The 27,913-nt window shown below is 36.9% G+C and overlaps 2 protein-coding genes and 1 pseudogene across 5 annotated transcripts in view; 2 read left to right on the top strand and 1 right to left on the bottom strand.

The window, feature by feature from the left end:
* The window catches only part of LOC106622153 (uncharacterized), a 737,325-nt gene that overhangs the window by 271,795 nt on the left and 437,617 nt on the right, over window positions 1-27,913 (bottom strand). The window lies entirely within an intron of this gene.
* On the top strand, window positions 19,166-20,381 carry LOC138855812 (uncharacterized). Its single transcript, XM_070105863.1, has 2 exons — window positions 19,166-19,664; window positions 19,768-20,381. Exons 1-2 carry the CDS (start codon window positions 19,166-19,168, stop codon window positions 20,379-20,381), a joined length of 1,113 nt encoding a protein of 370 aa, XP_069961964.1.
* LOC138858882 (uncharacterized) lies at window positions 20,402-21,300 on the top strand (annotated as a pseudogene).

Here is a 27,913-nt window from a genome sequence, read left to right as displayed (position 1 = left end):
ATAATGGGGCAGCTGGATAACATATGCAAATTGATTACCATTGTTCTTTTCCAACAATTCTGTGGATTAAATTTTTGCAACCTTCTGTTGGTTTGATCGATCTAGAAAGTTCCTTCACACCAATTGAAAAATTTCTAAAATCATTTTAATATAAAAGAAATGAACAAAAATTCAGTTCCCAGTTGTTCCGGCTGAGGGAATAACTATTCATAAACGTCAGGGTTCCACATATAATAAAGTTGTAGTTCATACTCGACCCAGAATGCCTAGAGCTTCAATCAATGCCGCTTGCAGTCGAGCTACTACTGCAGAAGGTCTATTCATCATAGGAAATTTTATTCTTCCTAACAAATTTTTTAAATCGGATCTTGTATTTAGGGAACTGAGGGAATTGAACAGAAATGAAGCTCTGACAACAAGTTTACATTTCATGATTTCCCGAACATCTGGACATCAAATATTATTTCATAATGTTCAGAGTCTTCACGCTCACATTAATGATATAAAACGCGACTGTTTGATGCTATCTTCAGATCTTTTGTGTTTTGTTGAAAATTGGAGATATCCGTGCGAAAATTTTGATATACCAGGATTTACTCCAATTAACGAGCTGAGGACAGATACCACGGAAACAAGCAACAGAAACAAAGGGGACATTATAATATATGTAAAGAATAGTATTGCTAGCTCTATAGAACCAAAGCCTATAAAAAAAATTGATTAAGAGCGCAAAGTTTCAAATGCGGCTTTGTTTAAATGTTTCAGTATTAATATTCTGGTTCTATACAGAAATTCAGCTTTGTCTGTCAGACATTTAATTGTAGAACTTCAGGAAGTCCTTACTTCTGATTTATGCAATCAAAATTTTCTAATTGTTGAAGATTTTAACATTTGTTTAATGTCTACAGGGACTACAATAGGAAATCTGCTCCAAGAAAAAAACTTTAGTTTCCTGCTTGGTGTAGAATATTCAACTGCACCTGCCGGTACACAAATTGATTGGGCATTTTCAAAACTGGATCCTTCGCATATTAATGCAATTACTTTTGAGACAGAACACAGCTATCTTGCCAGTATCTGTGACTCTATTTCGAACTAAAGTTTTCAGACTTAGTGCAATAGTTCTTAATTTTTTTTTCAAATATAATCGAATTAGAATGGTATAGCAATTTGACAGTAGTTTTAAGAAAAATATGTAAATAATACAATTAAGAAAATTTAAATTATATGTATAATTTGTTATTATATAAGACATTATTGTATAAATATATGATAGAAATTAAATAGTATAAGGAGAAAAGAAATACAATTTGGATATATGTATAAGAATCTATATAAAAACTTATGTTTAATATTGTAAATATTATATACAAACTAATATAATAATATAATTTTTAAAGTTGTTAATATTTATTATTTTTAAGCTGAACATTTATAATAATATCGATAAAATAAATAAAAAATGTTATTAATTATCAAAAAACAATGTATTTTCATACTCCTCAATACAGTTGTAATTCATTCTATATAAAATAAATTATAAGCGTATACAACAAAACACAAGAACGATTACTCTAATTATTAAAATATATAAAGAAATTTTAAACGAGTATACCATTTGACTATGCGAGAGTATAAAATGTTCGGTTGCATCCGAACTTAGACCTTTCTTACTTTTTATACTCTCGCAACCTGTTGCTACAGAGTATAATAGTTTTGTTCACCTAACGGTTGTTTGTATCACCTAAAACTAATCGAGTTAGAAATAGGGTTATATACCTATATACCTATATTAATGATCAAGATGAAGAGACGAGTTGAATTCCGGGTGACTGTCTGTCCATCCGTCCGTCCGTCTGTGCAAGCTGTAACTTGAGTAAAAATTGAGATATCTTTATGAAACTTGGTACTCATGATACCGTAAGACGGTTGGTATTGCAGATGGGCGTAATCGGACCACTGCCACGCCCACAAAACGCCATTAATCAAACACAATTAAATTGTCATTACTAAGCTCCACAATAAGATACAAGACTCTAATTTGGTATACGGGATCACATTAGGGAGGGACATCTGACGCTTAAATTGTTTTTTTTAAGTGGGCGTGGTTCCGCCCCTAATAGGTTTAATGTGTATATATCATAAACTGCTAAAGCTATAATAACAAATGAGGTGTGAAAATGGGTGATAGCAGATGACAACCCCGCCCACTCCCCATATAACGATACTGTTAAAAACTACTAAAAGCGCGATAAATCAAGCACTAAACACGCCAGAGTCATTAAATTTTAACACAGGGATCGTATGAGCTGACTTTATAGGAAACCCATATCTTAGGATCTGCTTACCCGATTTCAACCAAATTCGGTACATAATATTCCTCTCATATTTCTATGTTATAGTGCGCAAATAAGCAAAAGCGGATTAAAACCACGCCTATTTTCCATATAACACCATTTAAAATTCCATCTGATTTTTTCACTTTCCACTATGCAAATCAAACAACAATGATGGTATCGGGGTAAAACATTTCGTGAATAATGCGTTTGAAGTATGCCACCTTGTGACCAAAATGTGTCTAAATAGAACCAAAACTATTCAAGTCCCTAGGTACTGAATTTGTTGACTCCAGTGCCTATAGTTGCCTTTTTACCGAAAATATCGGTCAATGTGTAAGACATTTAATTGAAATTCATGTAATAAAATAAATAAATAAAATTCTCGATAATAGTATGTTTGTGTCAAAAAATGGGTTCAATCGAATCAATACTTTCTATAGCCATCATATACCTAATATAAAGATTTTTGAACTTCCGGGTGACTTTATACCGCATATATCGGCCAATATGTGAGTTATCTCAATGAAAATGAGAGACCGTGTTTCACTCATAACAAGGTATGTCCTAAAATGGATGAAATCGAGTTAAAATTTTACCTGGCCCCCATGTAACTAATATCAGGATTTTCGAACATTCGTCTGACTTTACTCCATATGATTGGTGATGGTATGTGAGGTACCTTAATGAAACAGTGGGAGCATTTTATTAGTCTGTGGCATGTTAGTAGTATGTAGTATTGGCAAAAAGTTATTGGGTAAATGCTACCCTCTACTTCCATATACTATTTCTAATACTTCTCGTATGTCGGTCAATGAGTATTAAACTTTTTTTTTATATATAAAATTGCTTCAAAATATGTTCTCTATGCTCGAGTATAACAGTTTTGCGACACATTTTAATATGAAGGTCATGAGGTGAACTGTAAACTCAAGAAAATTGCATTTAAGTACTTTTTGGGATTTACCCAGCGCCGTTGGCAGCTTATGAAAGGTTTAGATATTAAGACAGAAAGAAGAAAATCTTCATACCTGCTCTACATATGTGTGTACCATACTTCATTATATGTAAGTTATTGTTAATTTAGCCTTCATGAGCAGACCTTTCAAAATAGGTACCATAGATCCCTGTTTTATCTATGTAATATATAGGTATACAAAAGTACGTAAGCTGTGTGTACAAAAATATACCATAATAAAACTATTATACCCTGTAGCAACATGTTGCAAGAGTATAATAAATATCAGTACACTGTGTTTGTGGTTTCAGTTACAATAGACTTCTTGACCAGCGAAGTGCTGCATTCATACTAATTTCAGTGTATTAGTTATATAGTGTTTAAATTATTGTTATATACAGAGGCAAGCAAAACCGTATTATATACAGTGGCGAGCAAACACATATACATATGTGCACCAATATATCATAGTACCTATACACCGAACAAGAAAGCAGTCATAGCAAGGATTCAATTACAGTGAAAGAGAGCAGCACCTAGGATCCAACTTTTCAGACCCGGACGGACGGCATTATATAAGTATTTTATATATTAATTTATTAATTATGCCTAGATTCTGTAGAAAATCTGTATTACTAAGTCGTCTTCAGAATAGAAGACGTATGAGATTTCTTCGTGCAAACTCTTTATATAAAGATAGTGAGCAGTCACAAGATACTGCAAGTCACGCTATTCGTAGATTAGATTCCGATTTACGTCTGTCCGAACAAATTATCAATACAAATCAACATAGAACGAGGCGCGAAAATCTCGAGGTACAGTCTTTTGAAGAAAATTTAAATACTGTTCAACATAGGGCAAGACGTCTAAATCCCCAAATCCGCTCTGAAGAGCAAATAAGAAATACTCGAGGTCGTAGGTCTCGTCGAGAAAATCCCGAGATACGTTATGATGAGCAAAGTAGGAACACTAGGGATCATAGAGAATTTCGGTCAAGAAATTATGATTATAGGAATTTAGAGCGCATTCGTGATCAAATGCAAAGGGAACATGCAAGAAGAAATCCTGAAATAAGGAGAGAGGAGCGTGATAGAGAGACACAACGTCGACAAGTTCGCCTTTGTGGAGATAACCCGGTCAATAGGCAAATTGAAAACGAAAGACAGTCCCAACGAATCCGATTAGCGAGAGAAAATAATGTTATAGAAAATGATTATAGTGGCAATTTAACAGATTTCAAAAACATTTATTTCCAAAATATAAATAAGGGCTCCACTGAAATATGTATTTGCTGCGACGGATTAAGGTTTTCACACCAAGTTCGCAAATTAAATTTTTAAACTATTGCGCATGATCACCCGAATGCTGCATCCGCCTTCTATTTAATGCAAAACTTTCCTTCGGAAGATGGAAATTACAATTTTTGTGCTACTTGCAAAAATGCGATTGTTAAAAAGAACGTGCCAAAAATATGTTTAGCTAACGGTCTAGACTTTCCTGAAATACCGGATTGTTTAAAAGATTTAACCCCAATTGAAGAACGTCTCATAATGCCTAGATTGCCTTTTATGACAATCCGTCCGTTAGGATATCAATGTCAGAGTTCTCTCAAAGGTGCTGTTAACAATATTGTGACATCTCTACCAAGATCCTTTGATGAGGCTCATGTGATACAAATTAACTTAAGAAGGCGTTTGAGATACAATCATGATTACATGATCGATACCATACGCCCTGCAAAGAGTACGGAAGCTTTGCAATTTTTAGTGAATAACCCTCTGTATCGTTAGCACAATATACATATTAATGAGAACTGGATTTCAGAATTTAATAACCAAGAAGAAGTTACGTTTGTTGTATCTGCAGAGGATTCCCGATTTGTTCAATCTGTTCGTGCGGCACAAACTTCTCATGATAATCTCTCAGGTAATAATATTCCCATATTTCTTTTACCTCCCGAGCTTAACCCAGGTGGTCAAGAAACTCTTTTGGACAATATTCCTGTAAAAAACTTGGACTATAATCATCTAGTCATAGCGCCAAGTGAAGGACAAAGACTAATTAACATAATTCAAGACAATATTTCAGAAGATTTATCATTTGGAACAATATACGCTGGGCGGAAACGTACATGCTCTGAAACATATAGCAAAATAATACGTTCTGAAACTCGCCGTTTTGACAGAGAAGCGTGTACCATTCCAAAGTTGTTCTATGATTACAAAAAATAAAGAGCTGCTACAAATTAAGAATAGTACATCTATTTGCCTTAGAAAATTTTCAGGCCGCAACCAAGTTACGGCCCATAATCTATTAAACGAAAACTTTTTTCAAAACTTGATTCAACACTATGATGGCTACAAGGTTTTGAAAGGCGTTAGATCCTCTCCTGTGCACTGGGAAGCTGAGAAGAAAACGGCAATCGCTATGATTCGCCAATTTGGGCTTCCAACCTTCTTTATCACTTTATCGGCTGCAGAATCTCAGTAGGTTGAGCTTTTGGTCATCCTCTCTAAAACTGTTGATAAAGATATTTCGGAAGAGGAAGCCAACAGTTTAACAACCCAAGATGAAAATAGCTTAATTCGGTCAGATGCTGTTACTTGTGCTAGATATTTTGACTACCGCTGTCGACAAATTCTTAAGCCTTTTAAAGATAATGCTGGCATTTTTGAGAGCATTTTGTCACAAATTTCTACTGGAGAATGGAGTTTCAGCAGAGAGGTTCCCCGTATGTACATGGCATGTGTTGGATTAATAATGCTCCCAGGTTCAACCTTCAAGATACTCAGACATTCCCTGATGTCATTAGTTTTATTGACAATTATCTACAGATGGTTCGGTCAGCCACTTATTATTTGGGTTATCAAAAGCATAACCACAGTCGGTCTTGTACTAGGGAAATAAGAGGATATCCACCAATGCCTTCACCGCAAATGTTACCTCTTACAGAAACAAGTCAAAACTCAGAAAGACACAAGGAAAGCTTTTTCAAAATTCAAAACCTGTTAAATTCAAATATGACTACCGAAGACATTTCTAATTTAAGAGATTTTGAACATTTCCTGTCTGATAGTAGAATAAATATGTCTTTTGATGACTACTTGTTAGCCCTTTGATCCAGTTTAACAAAACCCAAACTTTTTCTAAAAAAAAAATTACAGGATGGTTTTATAAACGCTTATAATCCTCTGATTTTGGATATCCAATATATACTGGATGCATATGCTTGCTGTTCATATATAATTAATTATATTAAAAAGTCTAACAGGGGAGTTTCTAGGCTCTTAAATTAAGCTATATCAGCGGTAAATGCTGGAAATTATACTGTTAAGCAAAAACTTAAACATATAGGTCACAAATTTATATCAGGCACAGAAATATCTGCACAAGAAGCAGTATATTGCTGCATTGGGCTCCATCTTTCGGAAGCAAGTAATGCAAAAATATTTATAAATACCTCTCGACCTGAGGAACGTTCTCGAATGGTGAAACCTAGAGCAGAACTTCAGAACCTTCCTTCAGGTTCGACTGAAATACTTGTAGCCGGTATTTTAGACCGTTATGTTCAAAGATCCGATCAGTTAGAAACTCTTTGCTTAGCTGATTTTGCACCTATGTATAAATATGTTAAATCTAGTAGAAGAGCACAAGATAGTGATCATGAAGAAGAAGAGAGGGAAAACGATAATTTACCAGAAAGCGGGGTTGTCATGCCTCTTAAAGACGGCAGCAGTTTTGTTTAGAAACGTACTAAACCTTGTATTATTCGGTATAGAAGGTTTAACCCAGATTTAAGTATTTCCGCGAAATGGTAGTGCTTTACTATCCATGACGGAATGAGATCTCATTGGAAACGATAATGAGCAGGCTTGCATAACACATCGTTTTATATTTGAGGAAAGTCAAAGAAAATATGATGTTTTTGAGCAAAGAGAACTTTAAAATGTTCTAGAAAGTCTTTATAATGAAATAGACTTGGACGAAGGTGCTCAAAATGAACTACCTATCGTGGAAAATGAGTTCAGAGTATTGGCACTTCCAGAAATAAACCCAAATATAAATTTGCTAGACTTGCATGGTGAAGATTCAACAGATCACGGCACTGAATCTGATTGCAATATTAGACTTATTAAACTACCCCCTTTAATTCCAGTTGAGGAATTATTTTTTTTAGTTCAAAGTCTAATACTAAGCAAAGAACCTATTTGACGCACCAGCTAAAAACAAATCGCTCATTTTATGAGTTCATTGTCGGCGGTGCAGGTATAGGAAAGAATCGTTTGATATCTGCAATATATCAAGCACTTAACCGTCGTTACAATTCTACACCTGAATTCAATCCAAGTTCCTTAAAAGTTCTTCTTTGTGCACCAACGGGTAAAGCAGCATTCGGAATAGGTGGAATGACCCTACATTCAATATTCTCTTTACTTGTTAATCAGTTGAATAGAGAGTTGAGGCCACTTAGCAATGACACAGTTATTCCAGACTTATCGATTTAAAATTAATCATAATTGATGAAATATCGATGGAAGGTGCTCGTATGTTTAGCTCTGTTGATGCGAGATTAAAACAAATTTTCAAAACAGACAGCCCCTTCGGTGATATACCGTTCTCCGTGTTTGGTGATTTGAAGCAACTCTCACTTGTTGGAGATAGGTGGATATTCTTTCCTAATCCCAATGAAGCATACAGCACTAAAAACATCCGCCAAATATATGATTACAGTTAATATAAACACGTGCGATGGCTTGGTTAATGGGACAGCTGGACAACTTATGCATATTGATTTCCAATGTTCCTTTTCAACAATTCTGTGGATTAAATTTTTGGAACCTTCTGTTGGTTTGATAGCACGATCAAAAAAACCTCATCCTTTAGAAAGTTCTTGGACACCAATTGAAAAAGTTTTAAAATCTTTTCAATATAAAAGAAATGAACAAATTTCAATTGAAAGAAATCAGTTTCCGGTTGTTCCGGCTGAGGGAATAACTATTCATAAAAGTCAGGGTGCCACATATAATAAAGTTGTAGTTCATACTCGACCCAGAATGCCTAGAGCTTCAATATATGTCGCTGCAGTCGAGCTACTACTGCAGAAGGTCTATTCATCATAGGAAATTTTATTCCTCCTAACAAATTTTCTGAATCGGATCCTGTATTTAAAGAACTGAGGGAATTGAACACAAATAAAGCTCTAACAACAAGTTTCAGTTTTATGAATTCCCGAACATCAGAACATCAAATTTTATTTCATAATGTTCAGAGTCTTCATGCTCACTGTTCACACCAAATGAACACATCCCTGCATTGTTCTCCTAACTCGTATAAATACGAATTAGAGAACAGTGCAAAAGGCTTAACAGCACCAACATAGCGCATAATTCCAATTGGAATTAATCAGCAGACCAAGGAGCAGATATCAACGCGGACGGACAGAAAAGGCGCGAAAATTAGATCGCCCCCAGCCCCTAAAAATAACATATAAATTGAATTATACATATAACACTTAACAAACACACACATAAATATTGTACAATTAACCCACACAAATTGTCTATATTTCTACCCTATATACTAAAAGTAATTAAAGTTACATTTTGTTGAATTTTAATTAACATTTTATTTTATTTGGCACACCGGCAAACTCAACGTCGAGTACCCCGACATTTTGGACCTTCGAGCCGGATCCGTTCCCGATAAACCACCCAATTAAACATCGTTTACATATTATATATTCACCCACCCAATCAACCACCGTTTGGATCATCAAAAATAATATATTCGCCCACCCAATCAACCACAAACTTGGATCAGAAAAGCAACAAGGATTATATATAATATGTACGCGGAAAAAATTGTGAGTACATAAACCCAAATTTTTAAAAAATATAATATATCAGTGCAATACGGAATAAAAGTGCAAAATGAAAACGAATATATATAATTAAATTAATCTTGTGCTTAACAGGTATTAAGTGCAAAGTATTTGCGAATTTATTATTGTCATATTCCGTTTAGCACTTTACTCAGAATACATACATAAGTACGTACTTACAATATATAATATATATATGTTTTTTGAGAGCCAAGTAGCGTTACTCTTGGTACCAATTCGTACATACACCTAACATATATATATATTCAAATTGCTCATAAGTACGTACTTAATATAAAATTTTTGAGAGCCAAGCAACGTTACTTTTGGTACCTATTCGTACATACACGTATATATATGTGGCAACATCATACACTACCGACAGGCTACAACTATGTTGTACTATGTTGCCGACCGTCAAAACGCACAACACTACCGACCGGCAACCCTTTACTACAATTTTATATTAAAGTCATAAGCAACCCCATTCTCCTTCATCCTGCAATTCTTCCCTTCTTCTCACGGACGCCAAACTGACAAGACGTGCCAGCAGGATCACCCGCTTCAAACATTATCAACGCAACCATTAAAACTGGTGACCCCGACGTGATCAAAATGGCACAACAAGGTGAAAATAACGCGCAAACATCGTCACCCCCGAACGTTCGACAGGCAGGGCAACCGCAAAGCATTTTGCCTAGATCATCAATCGAGGTGCATCAGCCTGATTTCCACGTGGACGCAGCTATGGTACCACGCATAAGCCCACCCAATATAAACGAAACAAACATCGAGTCGTATTTTTTGTCATTGGAGTTCTGGTTCGCAGCTACCGGTGTGACACACGACACAAGGAAATACAACCTGGTCATGGCACAAGTTCCTCCAAGCAAGCTAATGGAGTTAAGGGCAGTCATCGATTCAGCACCTTCGCTTAACCGCTACGAGTACATTAAATCCAAACTAATAGCACATTTTGCAGACAGCCAACAACGTCGCGTGCAACGTGTTCTTTCGGATATGCCCCTGGGTGACTTAAAGCCAAGCCAACTTTTCAACGACATGAGACGAGTGGCTGGCACCGCGCTCTGTGAAACAGTACTTATCGATCTGTGGGCCTCACGTCTACCACCCCACGCTCAGGCTGCGGTAATCGCATCAAAAGGTGACGTTGCAGATAAAATCGCAATTGCAGACGCCATCGCCGATTCTATGAATTTTCGACAAATTAACGTAGTAGGTAATCAACAACCAGCAATAAGCGCCCCCAAGGAGGCCAGCGATGAGCCAATTACATTACGAGAAATCCGAAATGAGATCGCCCAGCTCACGAAGCAGATGGAAGTTATAAAATCGCGACGACCAAGGAGCCGCAGCCAAAGCCGGCAGAGACACCAACGATATGTGCACCAGGAGTCTACGCACACGAACGAGTTATGTTGGTATCACCATAAGTTCGGCGCCAACGCTCGAACATGTAGGAAACCCTGCTCATACAACAACCTGGAGAAAAGCAAATGACTATCTGCATCGAAGACTGCAACGCACATCTGTAACTTACGTCCTGCAGTCACACACGGCCTGAAACTTTTTGACGGGCTCTCCAAACATAATTTTTTGATAGACACCGGAGCAGACGCCTCCATAATTCCTAAAATTGTCCAAAACAACATGAAATCATCGACGGTAAAGTTATACGCAGCGAACGGTACCCCGATCACTGTATACGGCGAAGTCCTCCTTAAAATCGATTTAGGCTTAAGACGCGAATTCCTTTGGAATTTCTTGATCGCTGACGTTACGTGCGGAATTATAGGAGCCGACTTTATAAGCCACTATGGGCTACTGGTCGACTTAAAAAGGAAACGATTAGTCGTTACATCAGTAGCGTCGATAGGAAAACTTGTCAGTAGCGAAGCCTTATCAGTAAAAACATTTGACACGTCCTGCGAATATACGAGCTTACTTAAAGAGTTTGGTAACATAACACGGTTGGCACAACTCGGAAGCACAGCTATGTCCGAGGTGGTCCATCACATCGAAACTCACGGTCCGCCCTTATCAGCACGACCAAGACGTCTTTCTCCAGATAAACTGGCAGCGGCTAAGGCAGAATTTGACAATCTAATAAAACTGGGCATTTGCCGTCCATCGAGCAGCAGTTGGGCTAGTCCTCTTCACATGGTAAAGAAAGCAGACGGTACATGGCGGCCATGTGGAGATTTCAGAGCACTCAACACCGTTACAATCCCAGACAGGTATCCAATACCCTATCTTCAGGATTTCACTAGCAATCTAAGAGGTAAGACGATCTTTTCCAAGATCGATCTACAAAAAGCCTTCCATCAAGTTCCTGTAAATCCAGAAGAAGTACCGAAAACGGCCATCATCACACCTTTCGGCCTATTCGAATTTTTGTATATGCCCTTTGGTCTTCGTAATGCAGCGCAGACATTACAAAGGCTTATACACGAAGTCCTACGAAGACTAGATTTTGTATTCCCGTACATGGACGATATCTGTGTAGCATCATCATCTCTAGACGAACATCTATTACACCTTCGCCGACTTTTTGAACGTCTACAGAAGCACAATTTAAGGATCAATGCTACCAAGTCTGTCCTCGGAAAAACGGAAATCATCTTTTTAGGTCGTACTGTCTCAGCAGAGGGAATAAGACCACTAAAGCACCGCGTACAAGCTATTATAGATCTCGAAAAACCAACTACCGTCAATGGCCTCAAGCGATTCTTAGCCACAATTAACTTCTACAGACGATTCATTCCACACGCCATCGAAACGCAAATACCTCTGTTAGCCATGTGCCCTGGAAACAAAAAGAACGATCGCTCTCAGCTCCAATGGACTGATATTACGACAGCAGCATTTGAAAAATGTAAAACCCAGCTTGCGAATGCCTCTCTTTTGGCAGATCCCTCAAAAGACGCTGAGATGTCACTATGGGTCGACGCCTCGGATACAGCCGCAGGAGCTGTTCTGCACCAGGTAACAGGAAGCAACTTTGAAGCGTTAGCATACTTCTCCAAAAAATTCGACAAAACTCAGGTACGTTACAGCACTTATGACAGAGAACTCACAGCGATGTTTATGGCCGTCCGCCATTTTAAATACATGCTGGAAGGACGAACCTGTCACATATATAGCGATCATAAACCACTAATCTATGCATTCCAGAAGAATCCTGAAAAATGCTCGAGTCGTCAAGCTCGCCAACTTGATTACATTTCTCAAATAACCACAGATATTCGCCACGTAGAGGGGAAAGCCAATGTAACAGCTGACATGCTTTCAAGAATAGCACAAATTCACGCAAACAGCATAGACTACTCCAAACTTGCCGAAGACCAGCAACTCGATCAAGAGCTCAAATTCCTTCGCCAAAACAATAGTAATTCATCTCTTCAGCTAAAATTATTCACAATACCCGGATGCGACAAACAAATAATCTGCGACTCGTCAACTGGCAACATTAGACCATTCATTACAAAGAAGTTTCGTTCTGAGGTGTTACGAACAACTCATGGGCTATGCCATCCAGGTACACGTGCTACAGCCAAACTCCTAACCAGCAGATTCGTCTGGCCTGGAATCCAAAAAGACAGTGTAGCTTTCGCAAGAACATGCGAGCAATGCCAAAAAGCTAAAATAACTCGACACACATTTACGCCTCTTAAACGCTACGAATCTGGTGACACGCGATTCGATCATATTAACATCGACGTCGTAGGTCCCTTTCCTTTACACGCTGGTAACCGCTACTGTCTCACAATCATTGAACGTTTCTCAAGATGGCCAGAGGCGATTCCCATACCCGACATGACAGCGCCAACCATCGCAAAAGCTTTAATCGTTAATTGGATTGCAAGATTCGGAGTTCCAGCCGTCATTACATCAGATCGCGGTCGTCAATTCACATCCACCCTATTTACAGAGCTGGCAAGGTCGCTCGGCATAACGCATCTGAAGACAACATCGTATCATCCACAGGCAAACGGAATAGTAGAAAGATGGCATCGAACCTTAAAATCATCCATTTTATGCATCAACTCAGAACGTTGGACCGACTTCCTGCCTACTATACTCTTAGGCTTACGAACCGTCTACAAGCAAGACTTAGGAGCATCACCGGCCGAACTAATTTACGGTACGACATTGCGAATTCCTTCAGAATTTTTCACACACGACAGCCGACTCAAAACCCAAACAGAGTTCGTTACCCAACTCCGAGACGTAATGAACACAATCAGACCATCGAAGACAGCATGGCATGGACAGAGGAAAGTATTTGTGCATCCCGACCTTGCGACTTGCCCAAATGTCTTCGTAAGAAACGATTCAGTTCGTCCATCACTTTCGAAACCTTACGAAGGACCGTACACAGTTTTATCACGCGCGGAAAAATATTACACAATCGCAATAAAAGGCAAACCAGAAAACATTTCCATAGACCGATTAAAACCAGCATACCTCCCGTACGAGGATTTACCGCCACCGACCCGTCAAACCATATCAACTGGGCAAGAACGTCGTAAAGTAACCTTCGTTTCACAGGACTTATGATCATAAGCGATCGCCCAGTCTGAAGGGGGATACTGTGGCAACATCATACACTACCGACAGGCTACAACTATGTTGTACTATGTTGCCGACCGTCAAAACGCACAACACTACCGACCGGCAACCCTTTACTACAATTTTATATTAAAGTCATAAGCAACCCCATTCTCCTTCATCCTGCAATTCTTCCCTTCTTCTCACGGACGCCAAACTGACAAGACGTGCCAGCAGGATCACCCGCTTCAAACATTATCAACGCAACCATTAAATATATATTCAAATTGCATTACCCGCTCTCTTAAATATTCATTGCTAGTGCATTGCGAGCAAGCAAAAAAACCCTGTAGGAAAAAATTCAAATAACCCAGTAGGAAATTTTTCGTTCATCGGAATTTTAAATATTGTGCATATATAAGACACACACAAAAATTTTTTTTTGGAAATTCGCCAGCATTCGGGAATTTGCTTGTTAAAATTTAAATAAAGAAAATTTACTTGAAATTTATTATTTGTTTCATTTAAATTTTATAAATTGTTGCAATATATACATACCTATATCTATATAATAAAGAAATAAATAAATTTTCTATCGAAAATGGAAGAATTTAAATTCTGTATTTCGGATTTATTCGAATATATCAAAGAACATTACGAAACCCAACCCGAAGATGAATTCGTTTATGCTCTGGAAACAAAAAGAGTTGAACTCAACGCTATTTAGGACAAGGCAAACAAGTCGTACAATGCATTTCGTAGAACCCCACAAAAACCCGGTGAGACCATTGACTTCTCAAAAGTTAAAGAAAAATTTAAAACAGGTCATCAATTATATTTGAAATGTTTGGGATCCAATAACCAAGCTATAGATGATCTTAAGACTCAACCCCCACAATAAAGGAACGAGCTTCAGATGAAAACACGTCGTGGGACATAGGATCTTCAATTCATCTACCCCCTTGCGACACGGACATATTTTATGGCGACTTCGTAAACTGGCCCTCATTCAGAGTCATGTTTACGGCCATATATGTAAACAATCACAAAATTAGTAACGTGGAGAGACTGTTTCACCTAATTCAAAAAACCCGAGGAGAAGCAAGAGCAATAGGGAAAAACGCACCATTAACAAATGATGGTTTCTGATGGCATGGAGGGACCTGGTATCGCAATACGAAAACAAACGAGTTCAAGTCAACGCGCAATTAAAAATTTTGTTCAATTTACCCCAAGCAAACCAGGAAAGTGGAAGCGCTATTAAACATCTTCAGAGGACCGTCAACAATTGTCTTACAAATCTTCATAATGTATACATAGACACGACTGGTTGGGACCCAAGCTTAACCTTCTTATGTGGATTGAAACTACCTAAAACTTTACTTCATCAATTTGGAGATACCCTAGAAGACAACTCCGAAATACCATCATGGAAAACTTTCGACGCATTTCTCGCCCATAGATACAAATCTTTGGAAGCAGTAGGAAATCTAACTGACCCTGTTCCAGTTACCCAACCCGAAAGTGGGCCTTATAGAAAAGGAAAAGACAGGAAATTGAATACCTTTCACGCGAAATTCTCTGGAACTTCGAAATTGAGTTTTCCACACGCTAGTGAAAACCCTGTAAGAAGCAGCATCATCTCAAAAAAACCCCAAGACATTGCGAGTTGTAAATTATGTAGAACCCAACATTCCATTCGAGAATGCCCAAAGTTTTTACAAATGAATGTCGAGACCCGAATAAACGTAATAAAAAACAAGTAAGGAAGGGCTAAGTTCGGATGTAACCGAACATTTTATACTCTCGCAAAGTCAAATAGTATACTCGTTTGAGATTTCTTTGTGGATTGACTGATATTTTCGGTAGAAGGTCAACTATAGCCACTGGGGTCCACATATTTAGTACTTAGGGGCTTAAACAGTTTTGGTTCGATTTAGACAATTTTTGGCCACAAGGTGGCATACTTTAATCGCATTATTCACGCAAAGTTTTATCCCGATACAGTCATTGTTGCCTGATTTGCATAGTGGAAAGTGAAAAAATCAGATGGAATTTAAAATGGTGTTATATGGGAAGTAGGCGTGGTTGTAGTCCGATTTCGCCCATTTTCGCGCTATGACATAGAAACATGAAAAGAACGTTATGCACCGAATTTGGTTGAAATCGGTTAAGCAGATCTCAAGATATGGGTTTTCACCTAAAAGTGGGCTGTGCCACGCCCACTGTCTAATTTTGAACGCGGTGACGCGCCCATAAAGTCATCTTGTACCATTCCAGAGATAAAATTTAATGTCTCTGGCGTGTTTAGTGCTTGATTTATCGCGCTTTTAGTAGTTTTTAACAGTATCGTTATATGGGGAGGGGGCGGAGTTGCCTCCCGATTTCAACTATTTTCACACCGTCAATAGAAGTGCTAAAAACATTTGCTTCCGGTGAATTTTGTTATTATAGCATTAGCGGTTTAGGAGATATGCATATTGAACCTATTTGAGGCGGGACCACGCCCACTTAAAAAAAAAATTTAACTGCAGATGCCCCTCCCTAATGTGATCCTGTGTACCAAATAACAGTCTTGTATCTTATTGCGGAGCTTAGTTATGGCAATTTATTTGTTTTTGATTAATGGCGTTTTGTGGGCGTGGTAGTGGTCCGATTACCCCCATCTGCAATACCAACCGTCTCACGGTACCAAGAAACATGTCTACCTAGTTTCATAAAGATATCTCAATTTTTACTGAAGTTAGAGTTTGCACGGGCGGACGGACGGACGGACAGACGGACGGACAGACAGTCACCCGGATTTCAACTCGTCTCTTCATCCTGATCATTTATATATATATAACCCTATATCTAACTCGATTAGTTTTAGGTGATACAAACAACCGTTAGGTGAACAAAACTATTATACTCTGTAGCAACAGGTTGCGAGAGTATAATAATGGTTGCTATTTTAATTGCTTTGCATTATCGCATAGCTTCAAGGATTGCAAGAGCAAATACTCATGCAGAATATGTAGAAAGAAACATAACACTCTTCTGCATAGGGATGCCCCATCCCGCTCCCAATTCCTCCCGCAGGGATCAAGAGCCTTGAACCCGACATACCCACATTCAAGAAAAACGCACAAGTGACCGGATTGAACAACACAGTCTCCGCAACAGCTACCAAAACTTGCGAACTCACCCTTCGTTCAATAACAAAAAGGGAATTTAAGATAACAACCCACGCGTTTATCTTAAAAACTTTAACCGATAACTTACCCACTCACTCACTTGACAGAACAATTTCTCATAAAGAATTCTCAGTGGCGTACAGAGAAATGTACTCGGGTCATTACTAGCCCAAGAATCAGAATTCGGTTGGATTCTTTCCGGGTCCACACCTGAAAAACCCATCTCACCCTCAATATTGTAATTTTTCAATAAGACGACCCCAGACAAGTTGCTCACACAATTTTGGGGAGTGGAAGAAGTTCCGAAAAAGCCTCTACCCTCAACTTCGGATATACTGTGTGAGCAACATTATCAAAAAACAACCCGAAGACACTCAACTGGGCGTTACGTGGTAACATTACCCTTTAAAACCCCAGAAAAAATAGACTTGGGCAACTCAAGACATATAGCTTTAGCTCAGTTTCTAAGAAATGAAAAATCCCTAGCTAGAAAACTTGAAATAAAAACAGAATACGACAAGGCCATCAACGAGTACCTGGAACTCGGTCATATGACCAAAATAGAATATGACCCCGCAGAGAATACGAAAACATACTATCTACCACATCACGCAGTCATCAAACCCGATCGCTTAGCGACCTAACTGCGAGTAGTATTGAACGCATCATGCCCCACCTCAAATAGAAATAGCCTCAACGATGTATTACACACTGGACCTATTCTGCAAGCAGACCTGGTAATCCTAGTGGTAAAGTGGCATATGTTTCGAATCGTATTCAATGCAGATATTCAAAAAATGTATCGTCAAATACTTGTTGAAAACAAACATACTCCATTTCAAAGAATCTTATTTAGAAGATCGCCTAACGACCCCATAGAAGATTTTGAACTACAAACTGTTACGTTTGGTATTAACTGTGCCCCATATTTAGCTATCCGTACCCTCCTCAAATTAGCGGATGATGTACAAGGAACCCACCCACTGGCAGCAGAGATACTTCGAAACGGAATGTACGTCGATTATGTACTTGCAGGAGTACATGACGTAGCAACTGCGAAGATAGCACGAGACGAACTCACTTCATCTTTGGAGTCCGCAGGATTTGCTCTACGCAAATGGACCTCAAATGACCCAAAAGTCTTATCTGGAATCTCACAAGAACACCTGTTGGATACCAATTTACTCAGTTTACCGGAATCCAATAGCACAAAAACACTGGGGATCAGATGGAATGCAAAAAAAGATGCATTATTTTTTCTCATCAACCCTATTCACGATAAGACATCATTTACTAAAAGAGAAATATTATCGATTATAGCAAAATTCTCCATTGCTGGAAAACCTTCATAAAGGATTACGAAATCCTAAATCTGATTGAAATTCCTCGGTGGACCCACTTTTCGACATCCGCGATCATCAATTTTCACGGATTCTCTGACGCATCAGAAAAAGCTTACGCAGCAAACCTATACATCAGTGTTTCTACAAACACAAATACCTGGACAACTGTTTTGATATCCAAGACTCGTGTGTCCCCAATAAAAAGTATATCTTTACCAAGGCTAGAACTTTGCGGAGCGGTTCTTCTGGCGAATCTAGTGGATGCGACCCTACACACAATTAAACATTACTCAATACCGCACTCACCTTTGGACGGATTCTACAATTGTCCTTTCTTGGCTAAGCAAAGCCCCATGCTCATGGACAACTTTGTATCCCATCGAGTTGCCACAATTGCAGAAAAAGTTGGAACCGAAAATTGGCGTCACATGGAAAGCCAGGACAATCCGGCAGATCTGGGTAGTCGCGGATGCACACCTCTGGAGATGGTTAACAATGATCTCTGGTGGCACGGACCCCAATGGATAAAACTCGACCCGAAACATTGGCCAATTACCCGAAAATCAATCGATACAACACTGGTACTGCGGACAATCAAGACTTTCATCAACACAACACAAGAGGAAATACTGGATAGATTTTCATCACTACCCAAAGCCATTCGAATCATAGCATATTTATATAGATTCTGCTCAAATGCGTCACCCAACAGATCACAGCAGCCATACACAACGTTGGAAATAACTCCAGACGAGTTCAAAACTATCCGCACGAAGTTAATTATTTTAACCCAAAGAATGCACTTCCAGGAGGAGTATGAAGCTTTAACTCATAAAACCAGCATACACAGAAAAAGTACAATTTTGACCCTAAACCCTTTAATCGATCCCAAAGGAATAATGCGAGTCAATGGCCGATTGAGCAATTCAGCCGCATTATCATATAACGAGCGTCATCCGATTATACTACCCCATAGCAGTCGATTAACAAAACTACTCACCCAATTTACTCATTCAATTACCCTACATGGTGGCAACCAACTAGTTTTACGACTCATGCGTACGGAATTTTGGATACCGAAGCTTAAAACGCTCATCAAGTCCATTATCCATCAGTGCAAAATTTGCGTCTTACACAAGAAGATAGAAACTACCCAAATAATGGCAGCTCTTCCAGCGGAACGTACCACTCTAACCCGCCCATTCGCAGCAACAGGAATCGACTTCGCCGGTCCCTATGACATAAAAAATTACACCGGCAGAGCGTGCTTGATCACAAAAGGTTATGTATGCGTATTTGTTTGTTTTGCAACCAAAACAATACACCTGAAGGCAGCAAGCGATCTCACCATCCAAGCATTCATGGCCGCATTCGCTCGATTCTTTTCTAGGCGCGGATGTCCCGCCGATCTCTATTCTGACAATGGTACTAAATTCGTGGGAGCGTCTAAACTCTTAATCAAAGATCGACGAGAATTCATAAAATCACTAAAAAACACAAGTAACAACAAGTGAAGCACACCAAAACATCAACTGGCACTTTAATCCTCCAGGAGCTCCACGCATGGGTGGACTTTGTGAAGCAGGAGTGAAAAGTTTAAAGATCCACTTAAAAAAGGTGTCTCAGATCCAAAAATTCACTTTCGAAGAATTATCTACCCTTCTAACCCGAATCGAAAGCTGCTTGAATTCTCGACTTTTAAGCCCACTAAGTGAAGACCCCAGGAATATGGAACCTTTAACTCCAGGCCATTTCTTAATAGGTACCCCTTTATTAATCCCAGCAGAACCCAACTTAGAAGATACACAACTAAGCATCGCACATAGATGGCAAAAGTTAAAGATACTCCATCAACACTTCTGCAAACGATGGAAAGAAGAATGTCTAAAAAAACTCCACAAACGGTATAAGTGGAAATACCCTCAACGCAATATAGAGGTCAATGGTATGGTAGTTATACGCCAAGAAACTCTACCCCCAAATGAAAGGAAACTTGGTCGCATCGAAAAAACCTATCTCGGTGCATACAATAAGACCAGAGTAGTTGACATACGTACTTCTCAGGGAACAATTACCCGCCCAATAACCAAAAAAGTCACCTTACCAAATAACTAATCTCATATCTTTATAGTGACATGGCTCCTCAAAATAGCATCAAATCTATCTACAGCCGACAGAGCAGCCCAGCCTTCACCATACGATCACTCAGCGTCACCCGAAGCATCACCCCACTCTCCGACAATGGGACCCTGGCTAGACGCTTACATCGCTTTAAAGCGACCCTCTCCCCCATTCGAGAAGAAAGAGGAAGTACCCACCGCACGGCCCGACGAACTATCACCCATTCATCAAAACGCACACATAAACACGTCGCCTGTGGATTGTGTAAAAAGGATCACCGATTGGTGAAATGTTCAAAATTTACAAAAATGAACATTCAGGAAAAGTTTGACGCAGTAACTAAGTATAAGTACTGCGTCAACTGCTTGGCCAGATCGCACTCAACACAAAGATGCACAAGCGCAAAACGATGCAAAATGTGTACGGGTGAGCATCATTCAATCCTACACGGGCACCCCAGGTTGTTCTGCACAGAGACAACCAAAACAACAAATAGCGACAAAAGACTGCACGTGCCATAATTAACCCGACCCGAAAGGTGACAATTATTGCCTCGGAGCTAGTTCAGAGCTTGAGGTTACCGAAAACGTAACTTGACTCTCACCGCATATGTAAAATCGTCATAGGGTCACTAACTAATCCCGACTGGCATGTCGAAGTTAACTGCCTTATGACGCAGGAATTACCGACCCGACCCTACAATCGTGTTATAGGTGGCGAAATCTTTAAGAGATTCGACCACTTAGTCCAAGCCGACTCTATGTTCCACAAGGATGATAAAATCATGATGGAACTGGGAGCAGACATCTACCCAAGGATAATGAAACCCGGATTATTCAACCCAGACAACAGCACCGTGATCGCACAAAACACCGCACTCGGTTGGACTCTAACCGGTGCTTGTGCGATTTAAATCCTAAGTAACCACTCAACCCATTTTAAAACAATATTCCTTAACCGAAAGCGAAATAGATCTAATAACATTTTTATTCGCAGACCCTGCAAGGCGGCCGGGATGCTCATACTAAATGAACACATCCCTGCATTGTTCTCCTAACTCGTATAAATACGAATTAGAGGACAATGCAAAAGGCTCAACAGCACCAACATAGCTCATAATTCCAATTGGAATTAATCAGCAGACCAAGGAGCAGATATCAACGCGGCCGGACAGAAAAGGCGCGAAAATTAGATCGCCCCAGCAGTACAACAACAACAGCAGCACCACCAAAATCTACGCGGGATTATTTAAGCCGCATCAGGTTGTAATTAAATGTATAGTTAATTTATATTATTTAAGCCTAAACTAAAAATAACATTTAAATTGAATTATACATATAACACTTAACAAACACGCACATAAATATTGTACAATTAACCCACACAAATTGTCTATATTTCTACCCTATATACTAAAAGTAATTAAAGTTACATCTTGTTAAATTTTAATTAACATTTTATTTTATTTGGCACACCGGCAAACTCAACGTCGAGTACCCCGACACTCACATTAATGATATAAAAAGCGACTGTTTGATGCTATCTTCAGATATTTTATGTTTTGTAGTAACTTGGAGTTATCCGTGCGAAAATTTTGATATACCAGGATTTACTCCAGTTAACGAGCTGAGGACAGATACCACGGAAAAAAGCTACAGAAACAAAAGGGACATTATAATATATGTAAAGCATAGTATTTTTAGCTCTATAGAACCAAAGGCTATAAAGAAAATTGATTAAGAGCGCAAAGTTTCAAATGCGGCTTTGTTTAAATGTTTCAGTATTAATATCCTGGTTCTATACAGAAATTCAGCTTTGTCTGTCAGACATTTAATTGTAGAACTTCAGGAAGTCCTTACTTCTGATTTATGCAATCAAAATTTTCTAATTGTTGAAGATTTTAACATTTGTTTAATGTCTACAGGGACTACAATAGGAAATCTGCTCCAAGAAAAAAACTTTAGTTTCCTGCTTGGTGTAGAATATTCAACTGCACCTGCCGGTACACAAATTGATTAGGCATTTTCAAAACTGGATCCTTCGCATATTAATGCAATTACTTTTGAGACAGAACACAGCTATCTTGCCAGTATCTGTGACTCTATTTCGAACTAAAGTTTTCAGACTTAGTGCAATAGTTCTTAATTTTTTTTTCAAATATAATCGAATTAGAATGGTATAGCAATTTGACAGTAGTTTTTAGGACAGTTTTAAGAAAAATATGTAAATAATACAATTAAGAAAATTTAAATTATATGTATAATTTGTTATTATATAAGACATTATTGTATAAATATATGATAGAAATTAAATAGTATAAGGAGAAAAGAAATATAATTTGGATATATGTATAAGAATCTATATAAAAATTTATGTATAATATTGTAAATATTATATACAAATTAATATAATAATATAATTTTTAAAGTTGTTAATATTTATTATTTTTAAGCTGAACATTTATAATAATATCGATAAAATAAATAAAAAATGTTATTCATTATCAAAAAACGATGTATTTTCATACTCCTCAATACAGTTGTAATTCATTCTATATAAAATAAATTATAAGCGTATACAACAAAACACAAGAACGATTGCTCTAATTATTAAAATATATAAAGAAATTTTAAACGAGTATACCATTTGACTATGCGAGAGTATAAAATGTTCGGTTGCATCCGAACTTAGACCTTCCTTACTTCTTATACTCTCGCAACCTGTTGCTACAGAGTATAATAGTTTTGTTCACCTAACGGTTGTTTGTACCACCTTAAACTAATCGAGTTAGATATAGGGTTATATATATATAAATGATCAGGATAAAGAGACGAGTTGAATTCCGGGTGACTGTCTGTCCTTCCGTCCGTCCGCCTGTGCAAGCTGTAACTTGAGTAAAAATTGAGATATCTTTATGAAACTTGGTACACATTTTTCTTGATACCTTAAGACGGTTGGTATTGCAGATGGGCGTAATCGGACCACTGCCACGCCCACAAAACGCCATTAGTCAAAAACAAATAAATTGCCATAACTAAGCTCCACAATAAGATACAAGACTTATTTGGTATACAGGATCACATTAGGGAGCGGCATCTGCAGTTTAAATTTTTTTTTAAAGTGTGCGTGGTCCCTGTCCTAATAAGTTTAATGTGCATATTTCCTATACCACTGAAGCTATAATAACAAAATTCACTGGGAAGAAATTAGCATCTCTATTGACGGTGTAAAAATGGGTGAAATCGGGTGAAAACCCCGTCCACTCCCCATATAGCGGTACTGTAAAAACTACTAAAAGCGCGATAAATCAAACACTAAATAAGCCAGAGACATTAAATTTTATCTCTGGGATGATATAAGATGATTTTATAGGAACAAAGTTCAAGATTATATAGTGGACGTGACACCGCCCACTTTTGGGTGAAAACCCACATCTTGGGATCTGCTTAACCGATTTCGGTACATAATATTCTTCTCATATTTTTATGTTATATGTAGTACGAAAATGGGCGAAATGTATGCATGTACATAGGTACATACATATGCACAGATGTTCTTTGGCGCATTAACAAAAATTAAATTAATAAAAAATAAAATAATTGAATTATAAAAAGAAAATGTAAATTATGAGGGAAATAATAATGAAACTAGAATTAAAATTTCATGTAATAAAAAAAAGGTCTATAAAAAGAAAAAAAAAGAATAGGAAATTATTTGTGATAGAATTGATGCTTTTGACTTGAATATGTGCTTTAAATGTGGCCGGACCAATCACAGCCACAAAAATGTAACAATGAATCAGCATATCTAATTTGTGCTAGAAAGCATGATACTAGAGAATGCACCAGCACCATGAAATCATGTATAAACTGTGTTTATTACAATAAACATTTTAATAAAAACAACCCCATTGATCAAGCGGCAACGGATATCAGCGCATGCGCATACCTCAAATTCAAATACAACAACATTGTGAAATCAACAGACTATCCTACAATGCCTCAGATTCCGACTCACTTTGGTAAAGTCCTTGAACCAAAGAGGGTATCAACTTAGAACATATAACACAATTTTCTCAACAATAATGAATAATAATAGTAATAAAGATTTGAATTGTATTATTGAGGATTCTGTGGATAATCTAGAAGATTTAAAGAAGAAGTTCGCTGTCAGTGACATTCTCATACTTCTTATCAACATCAGAAATCTCAATGCGAATTTTGAAAAACTTGAACTTTTGCTAAAAAGTCCAATATGTAAATGTGTTATAGTTTGTAGTGAAACGTGGAATTTAATTGAACATAAATTATATTCATTAAATGGTTATAGTATACATTATAATCAAAGCAGTATAAATACGGCAGATGGAGTAATAATGTAAGTCTCAAATGCTCTAAAACACTCCGCATCCGTAGATACTATCTGGCGTTGCAATTTTCTCTCTACATGTATAAATATTAAACATAATTTAAATTTAAAGGTAACTGGAATGTACAGATGTCATGACATCCCTAAGGATGAATTTATTACCAATTTAAAAATCTATATGGATACTAATTCTAAGATTAAAAATCATATATTAGTTGCAGACTTCAATATAAATTTAAATGATGTAGACTATCACTTAGATCTACTACTATCAAGTGTTTTAGATATGAATTATGTACCGTTTTTTAATAATACTACCAGGCCTTATAGTGAGGATGGAGCATGTATAGATAATATGTTCGTTAAAACAAATAATCCCAACGTAAAATCAATTACTAAGAATTATCTCAGTTATAAAATACTGGAGAAAAATAGTAAAAATGTACTTTAGGAAGACATATTACATATACAGGATCCAAATATTTCTATTAATAGTCTGATAGCTAAACTACAAAATTTGATAAAAAATGCTCATGTAAAACCAAAACACAACAAGCGTAAATTTAAACGGCGTAAAAATTGGATTACGATTGGCATTATGAAGTCATGTCGTACTAAAGAGAATTTATATAATAAATGGAAAAAAATAAAGTAATATAGAACTAAAAACTAAATACAATACTTACTGTAAAAAACTGGACAAAGTAATCAAAATTGCTAAGTGTAATTATGAGAGTAATTCGATAAATAGTAAATCTAATTGTAGTAAAGACTTATAGAATTATCTAAATCATAAATTAGGTAAAAATGTAAAGGCATCTTAAGATATAGACTACTTAATCGAATAAAATGTGAAGATCACTAACTCTGCGAAAATTGCTGATACTTTTGTAAACTTTTTTAGTAATGTGGGTATAGATTTAGCTGCTAAAATAACAAAAATAGATAACAGTACGGTTTATAATAGAGAAAATAACGCTAAGTTAATTTTTTTAAGCCAACTGATGAACAAGAAATAGAAAAAGTAGTCAGAAACCTAAAAGACAAAGCTGGGGAGTTGATGGAATTAACACTAAAGTTTTAAAAAGAATAAGTAAATTTTTTAGTAAACCATTGGAATTTATCTTTAATAACTGTATGACTATGGGAATATGGCCAAATGGATTAAAATGTGCAGAAATCCTACCATTCATAAATCAGGAGACAAACATAAAACTAATAAACATCGTCCAATATCCTTAATTTCTAATTTACAAAAGTTTTTGAAATAATTATTCATTAACGAATTTATAACTTCATAACAGACTCAAAAATTATGTCGAAAAACCAATATGGCTCCTTAAAAAATAAAGGCACTAAGGATGGAATTGTAGCAATTACCAGTTTTATATACACTAATATTGATAAAAATAATTCAACCAGAGAACTTAAAACAGTGGTGTAGTTCGTTGCGTACCCTGATAGGTGTGGTGACATTTTTTTTTCGAACTTGCTCGTTTTCGATGTTCCCTCATCGTAATTAACATTTTAGAACAGCTAACATTTGCTCCTTCTCTATTCATTTACATTCTCTGCTCCTTCTCTATTCATTTACGTTCACTGCTACCAGAGAATGTTGAAGAATAGAGAAGGAGCAAATGTTAGCAGTACTAAAATGTTAATTACGATGGAGGAACATCGAAAACGCGCAAGTTCGAAAATAAAATGTCACCACACCTGTCAATTTACGCAACGAACTACACCACTCTATAAGCAAAATGTATATACATACTGTCAGCGTCAAAAGAAAGTGTACACCTTTTTCTCATACATTTCAGTCTTTATCTCAGTAGAAAAATATTTAAAAATTTTCAAATAAATTATCATTTACGAATGATCAAATATTGTTCTTACAAAAAATTAACAGCAATCCAAAAAAAATCCATAAATACAAAAACAATACGAACAAAACCAAATATTCTCAGTATTTCACGCGTCAAAACCAGAGAACTTAAAACAATGAGAAGGTGCAAATTGAATTTTGTATGATGCTCGATTGGTTGGCTGAAAATTTGAGATCAAGGAGTTCACCACTTTCTGTATAGTTTTCCTGTTATTAACAGAAATGAGAATTTTTAACAACGTTCTCTGACAAAATACGTATCTACCAATATAAAGAGAAAAATGAAATGAAATGAATGAGAAAACAAGAAATACAAATGCCACTTCACATATGCATGATTATTTTTTGCCATATAAACGATTTTTATGATGAAAAATTTATAAATTATTATTTTTTTGCACAAATACTACATTGATAAAATGTGAAAGATTATGCAAAAAATGATATTTTACTATTTTCATAATTTTCTAATTTCAATTTTTACAGAATTAATAATTTATGTATGTACATCAATATGTTATATTATATAATATACTTGTAATAATATATTATCAATTATCAATAAATACATGTGAGCGCACTGCTCTATATGTAAGTATGTATGTACAAATATGCATATGACCGCGCAAAATAAGTAATGCATACACAAATCTACATACATTTAAGCGTACAAATGTAAGTACGTCAGCCAATAGGAAAAATACAAACATTGTTGTACAAAAACAACAATTGTCTCAAATAGCATCAGCACCAGAAATCAATATGGCAGCCAAATTGACAAATCCTAAATTTGTAGTAAATCACACACCAACAACATTTTCATTCATGAACGCTGGCGCACAAGCAATAAGCTAAGTCGTTTCATTCATAAAAGCAAACGCCTTACACATCTCCCCGAGCATGCGTTTGCCTACAAGCGTCTTTTCGCGACGATGGCAAAAGATAAAAATCATAAATTGAACAAATTTCTGATATTCCCTCTAGAAGGGAAAAGTGACAACCCCTCAAATATGAGTATTAAAATATTTTAGAATAAAAGTGACAACATAGTAAATTTGTCGATTTACAATTCAAGAAACTTTTTAAAGAAAATATTCAATATTCCTCTGATTTATGTATACAGTAAACCCCGGTTAAGTATCACTCCTCCTTATCTGCCGGTGTCTTGCTGCATCTCACTTTTTTTTTCTTAATTTTTTAAAGAAAACGGTAATTTTTTTTTAAATACATAGAAATAATTTTTTTTGGTACCTCTCGCTTAAGTACCACAATCGCT

Source organism: Bactrocera oleae, chromosome 2, assembly GCF_042242935.1.
Source record: "Bactrocera oleae isolate idBacOlea1 chromosome 2, idBacOlea1, whole genome shotgun sequence".
NCBI classification, from domain to species: domain Eukaryota; kingdom Metazoa; phylum Arthropoda; class Insecta; order Diptera; family Tephritidae; genus Bactrocera; species Bactrocera oleae.
The sequence above is the reverse complement of the archived record's forward strand: the minus strand, read 5'-3'. Positions and strand labels throughout refer to the sequence as shown.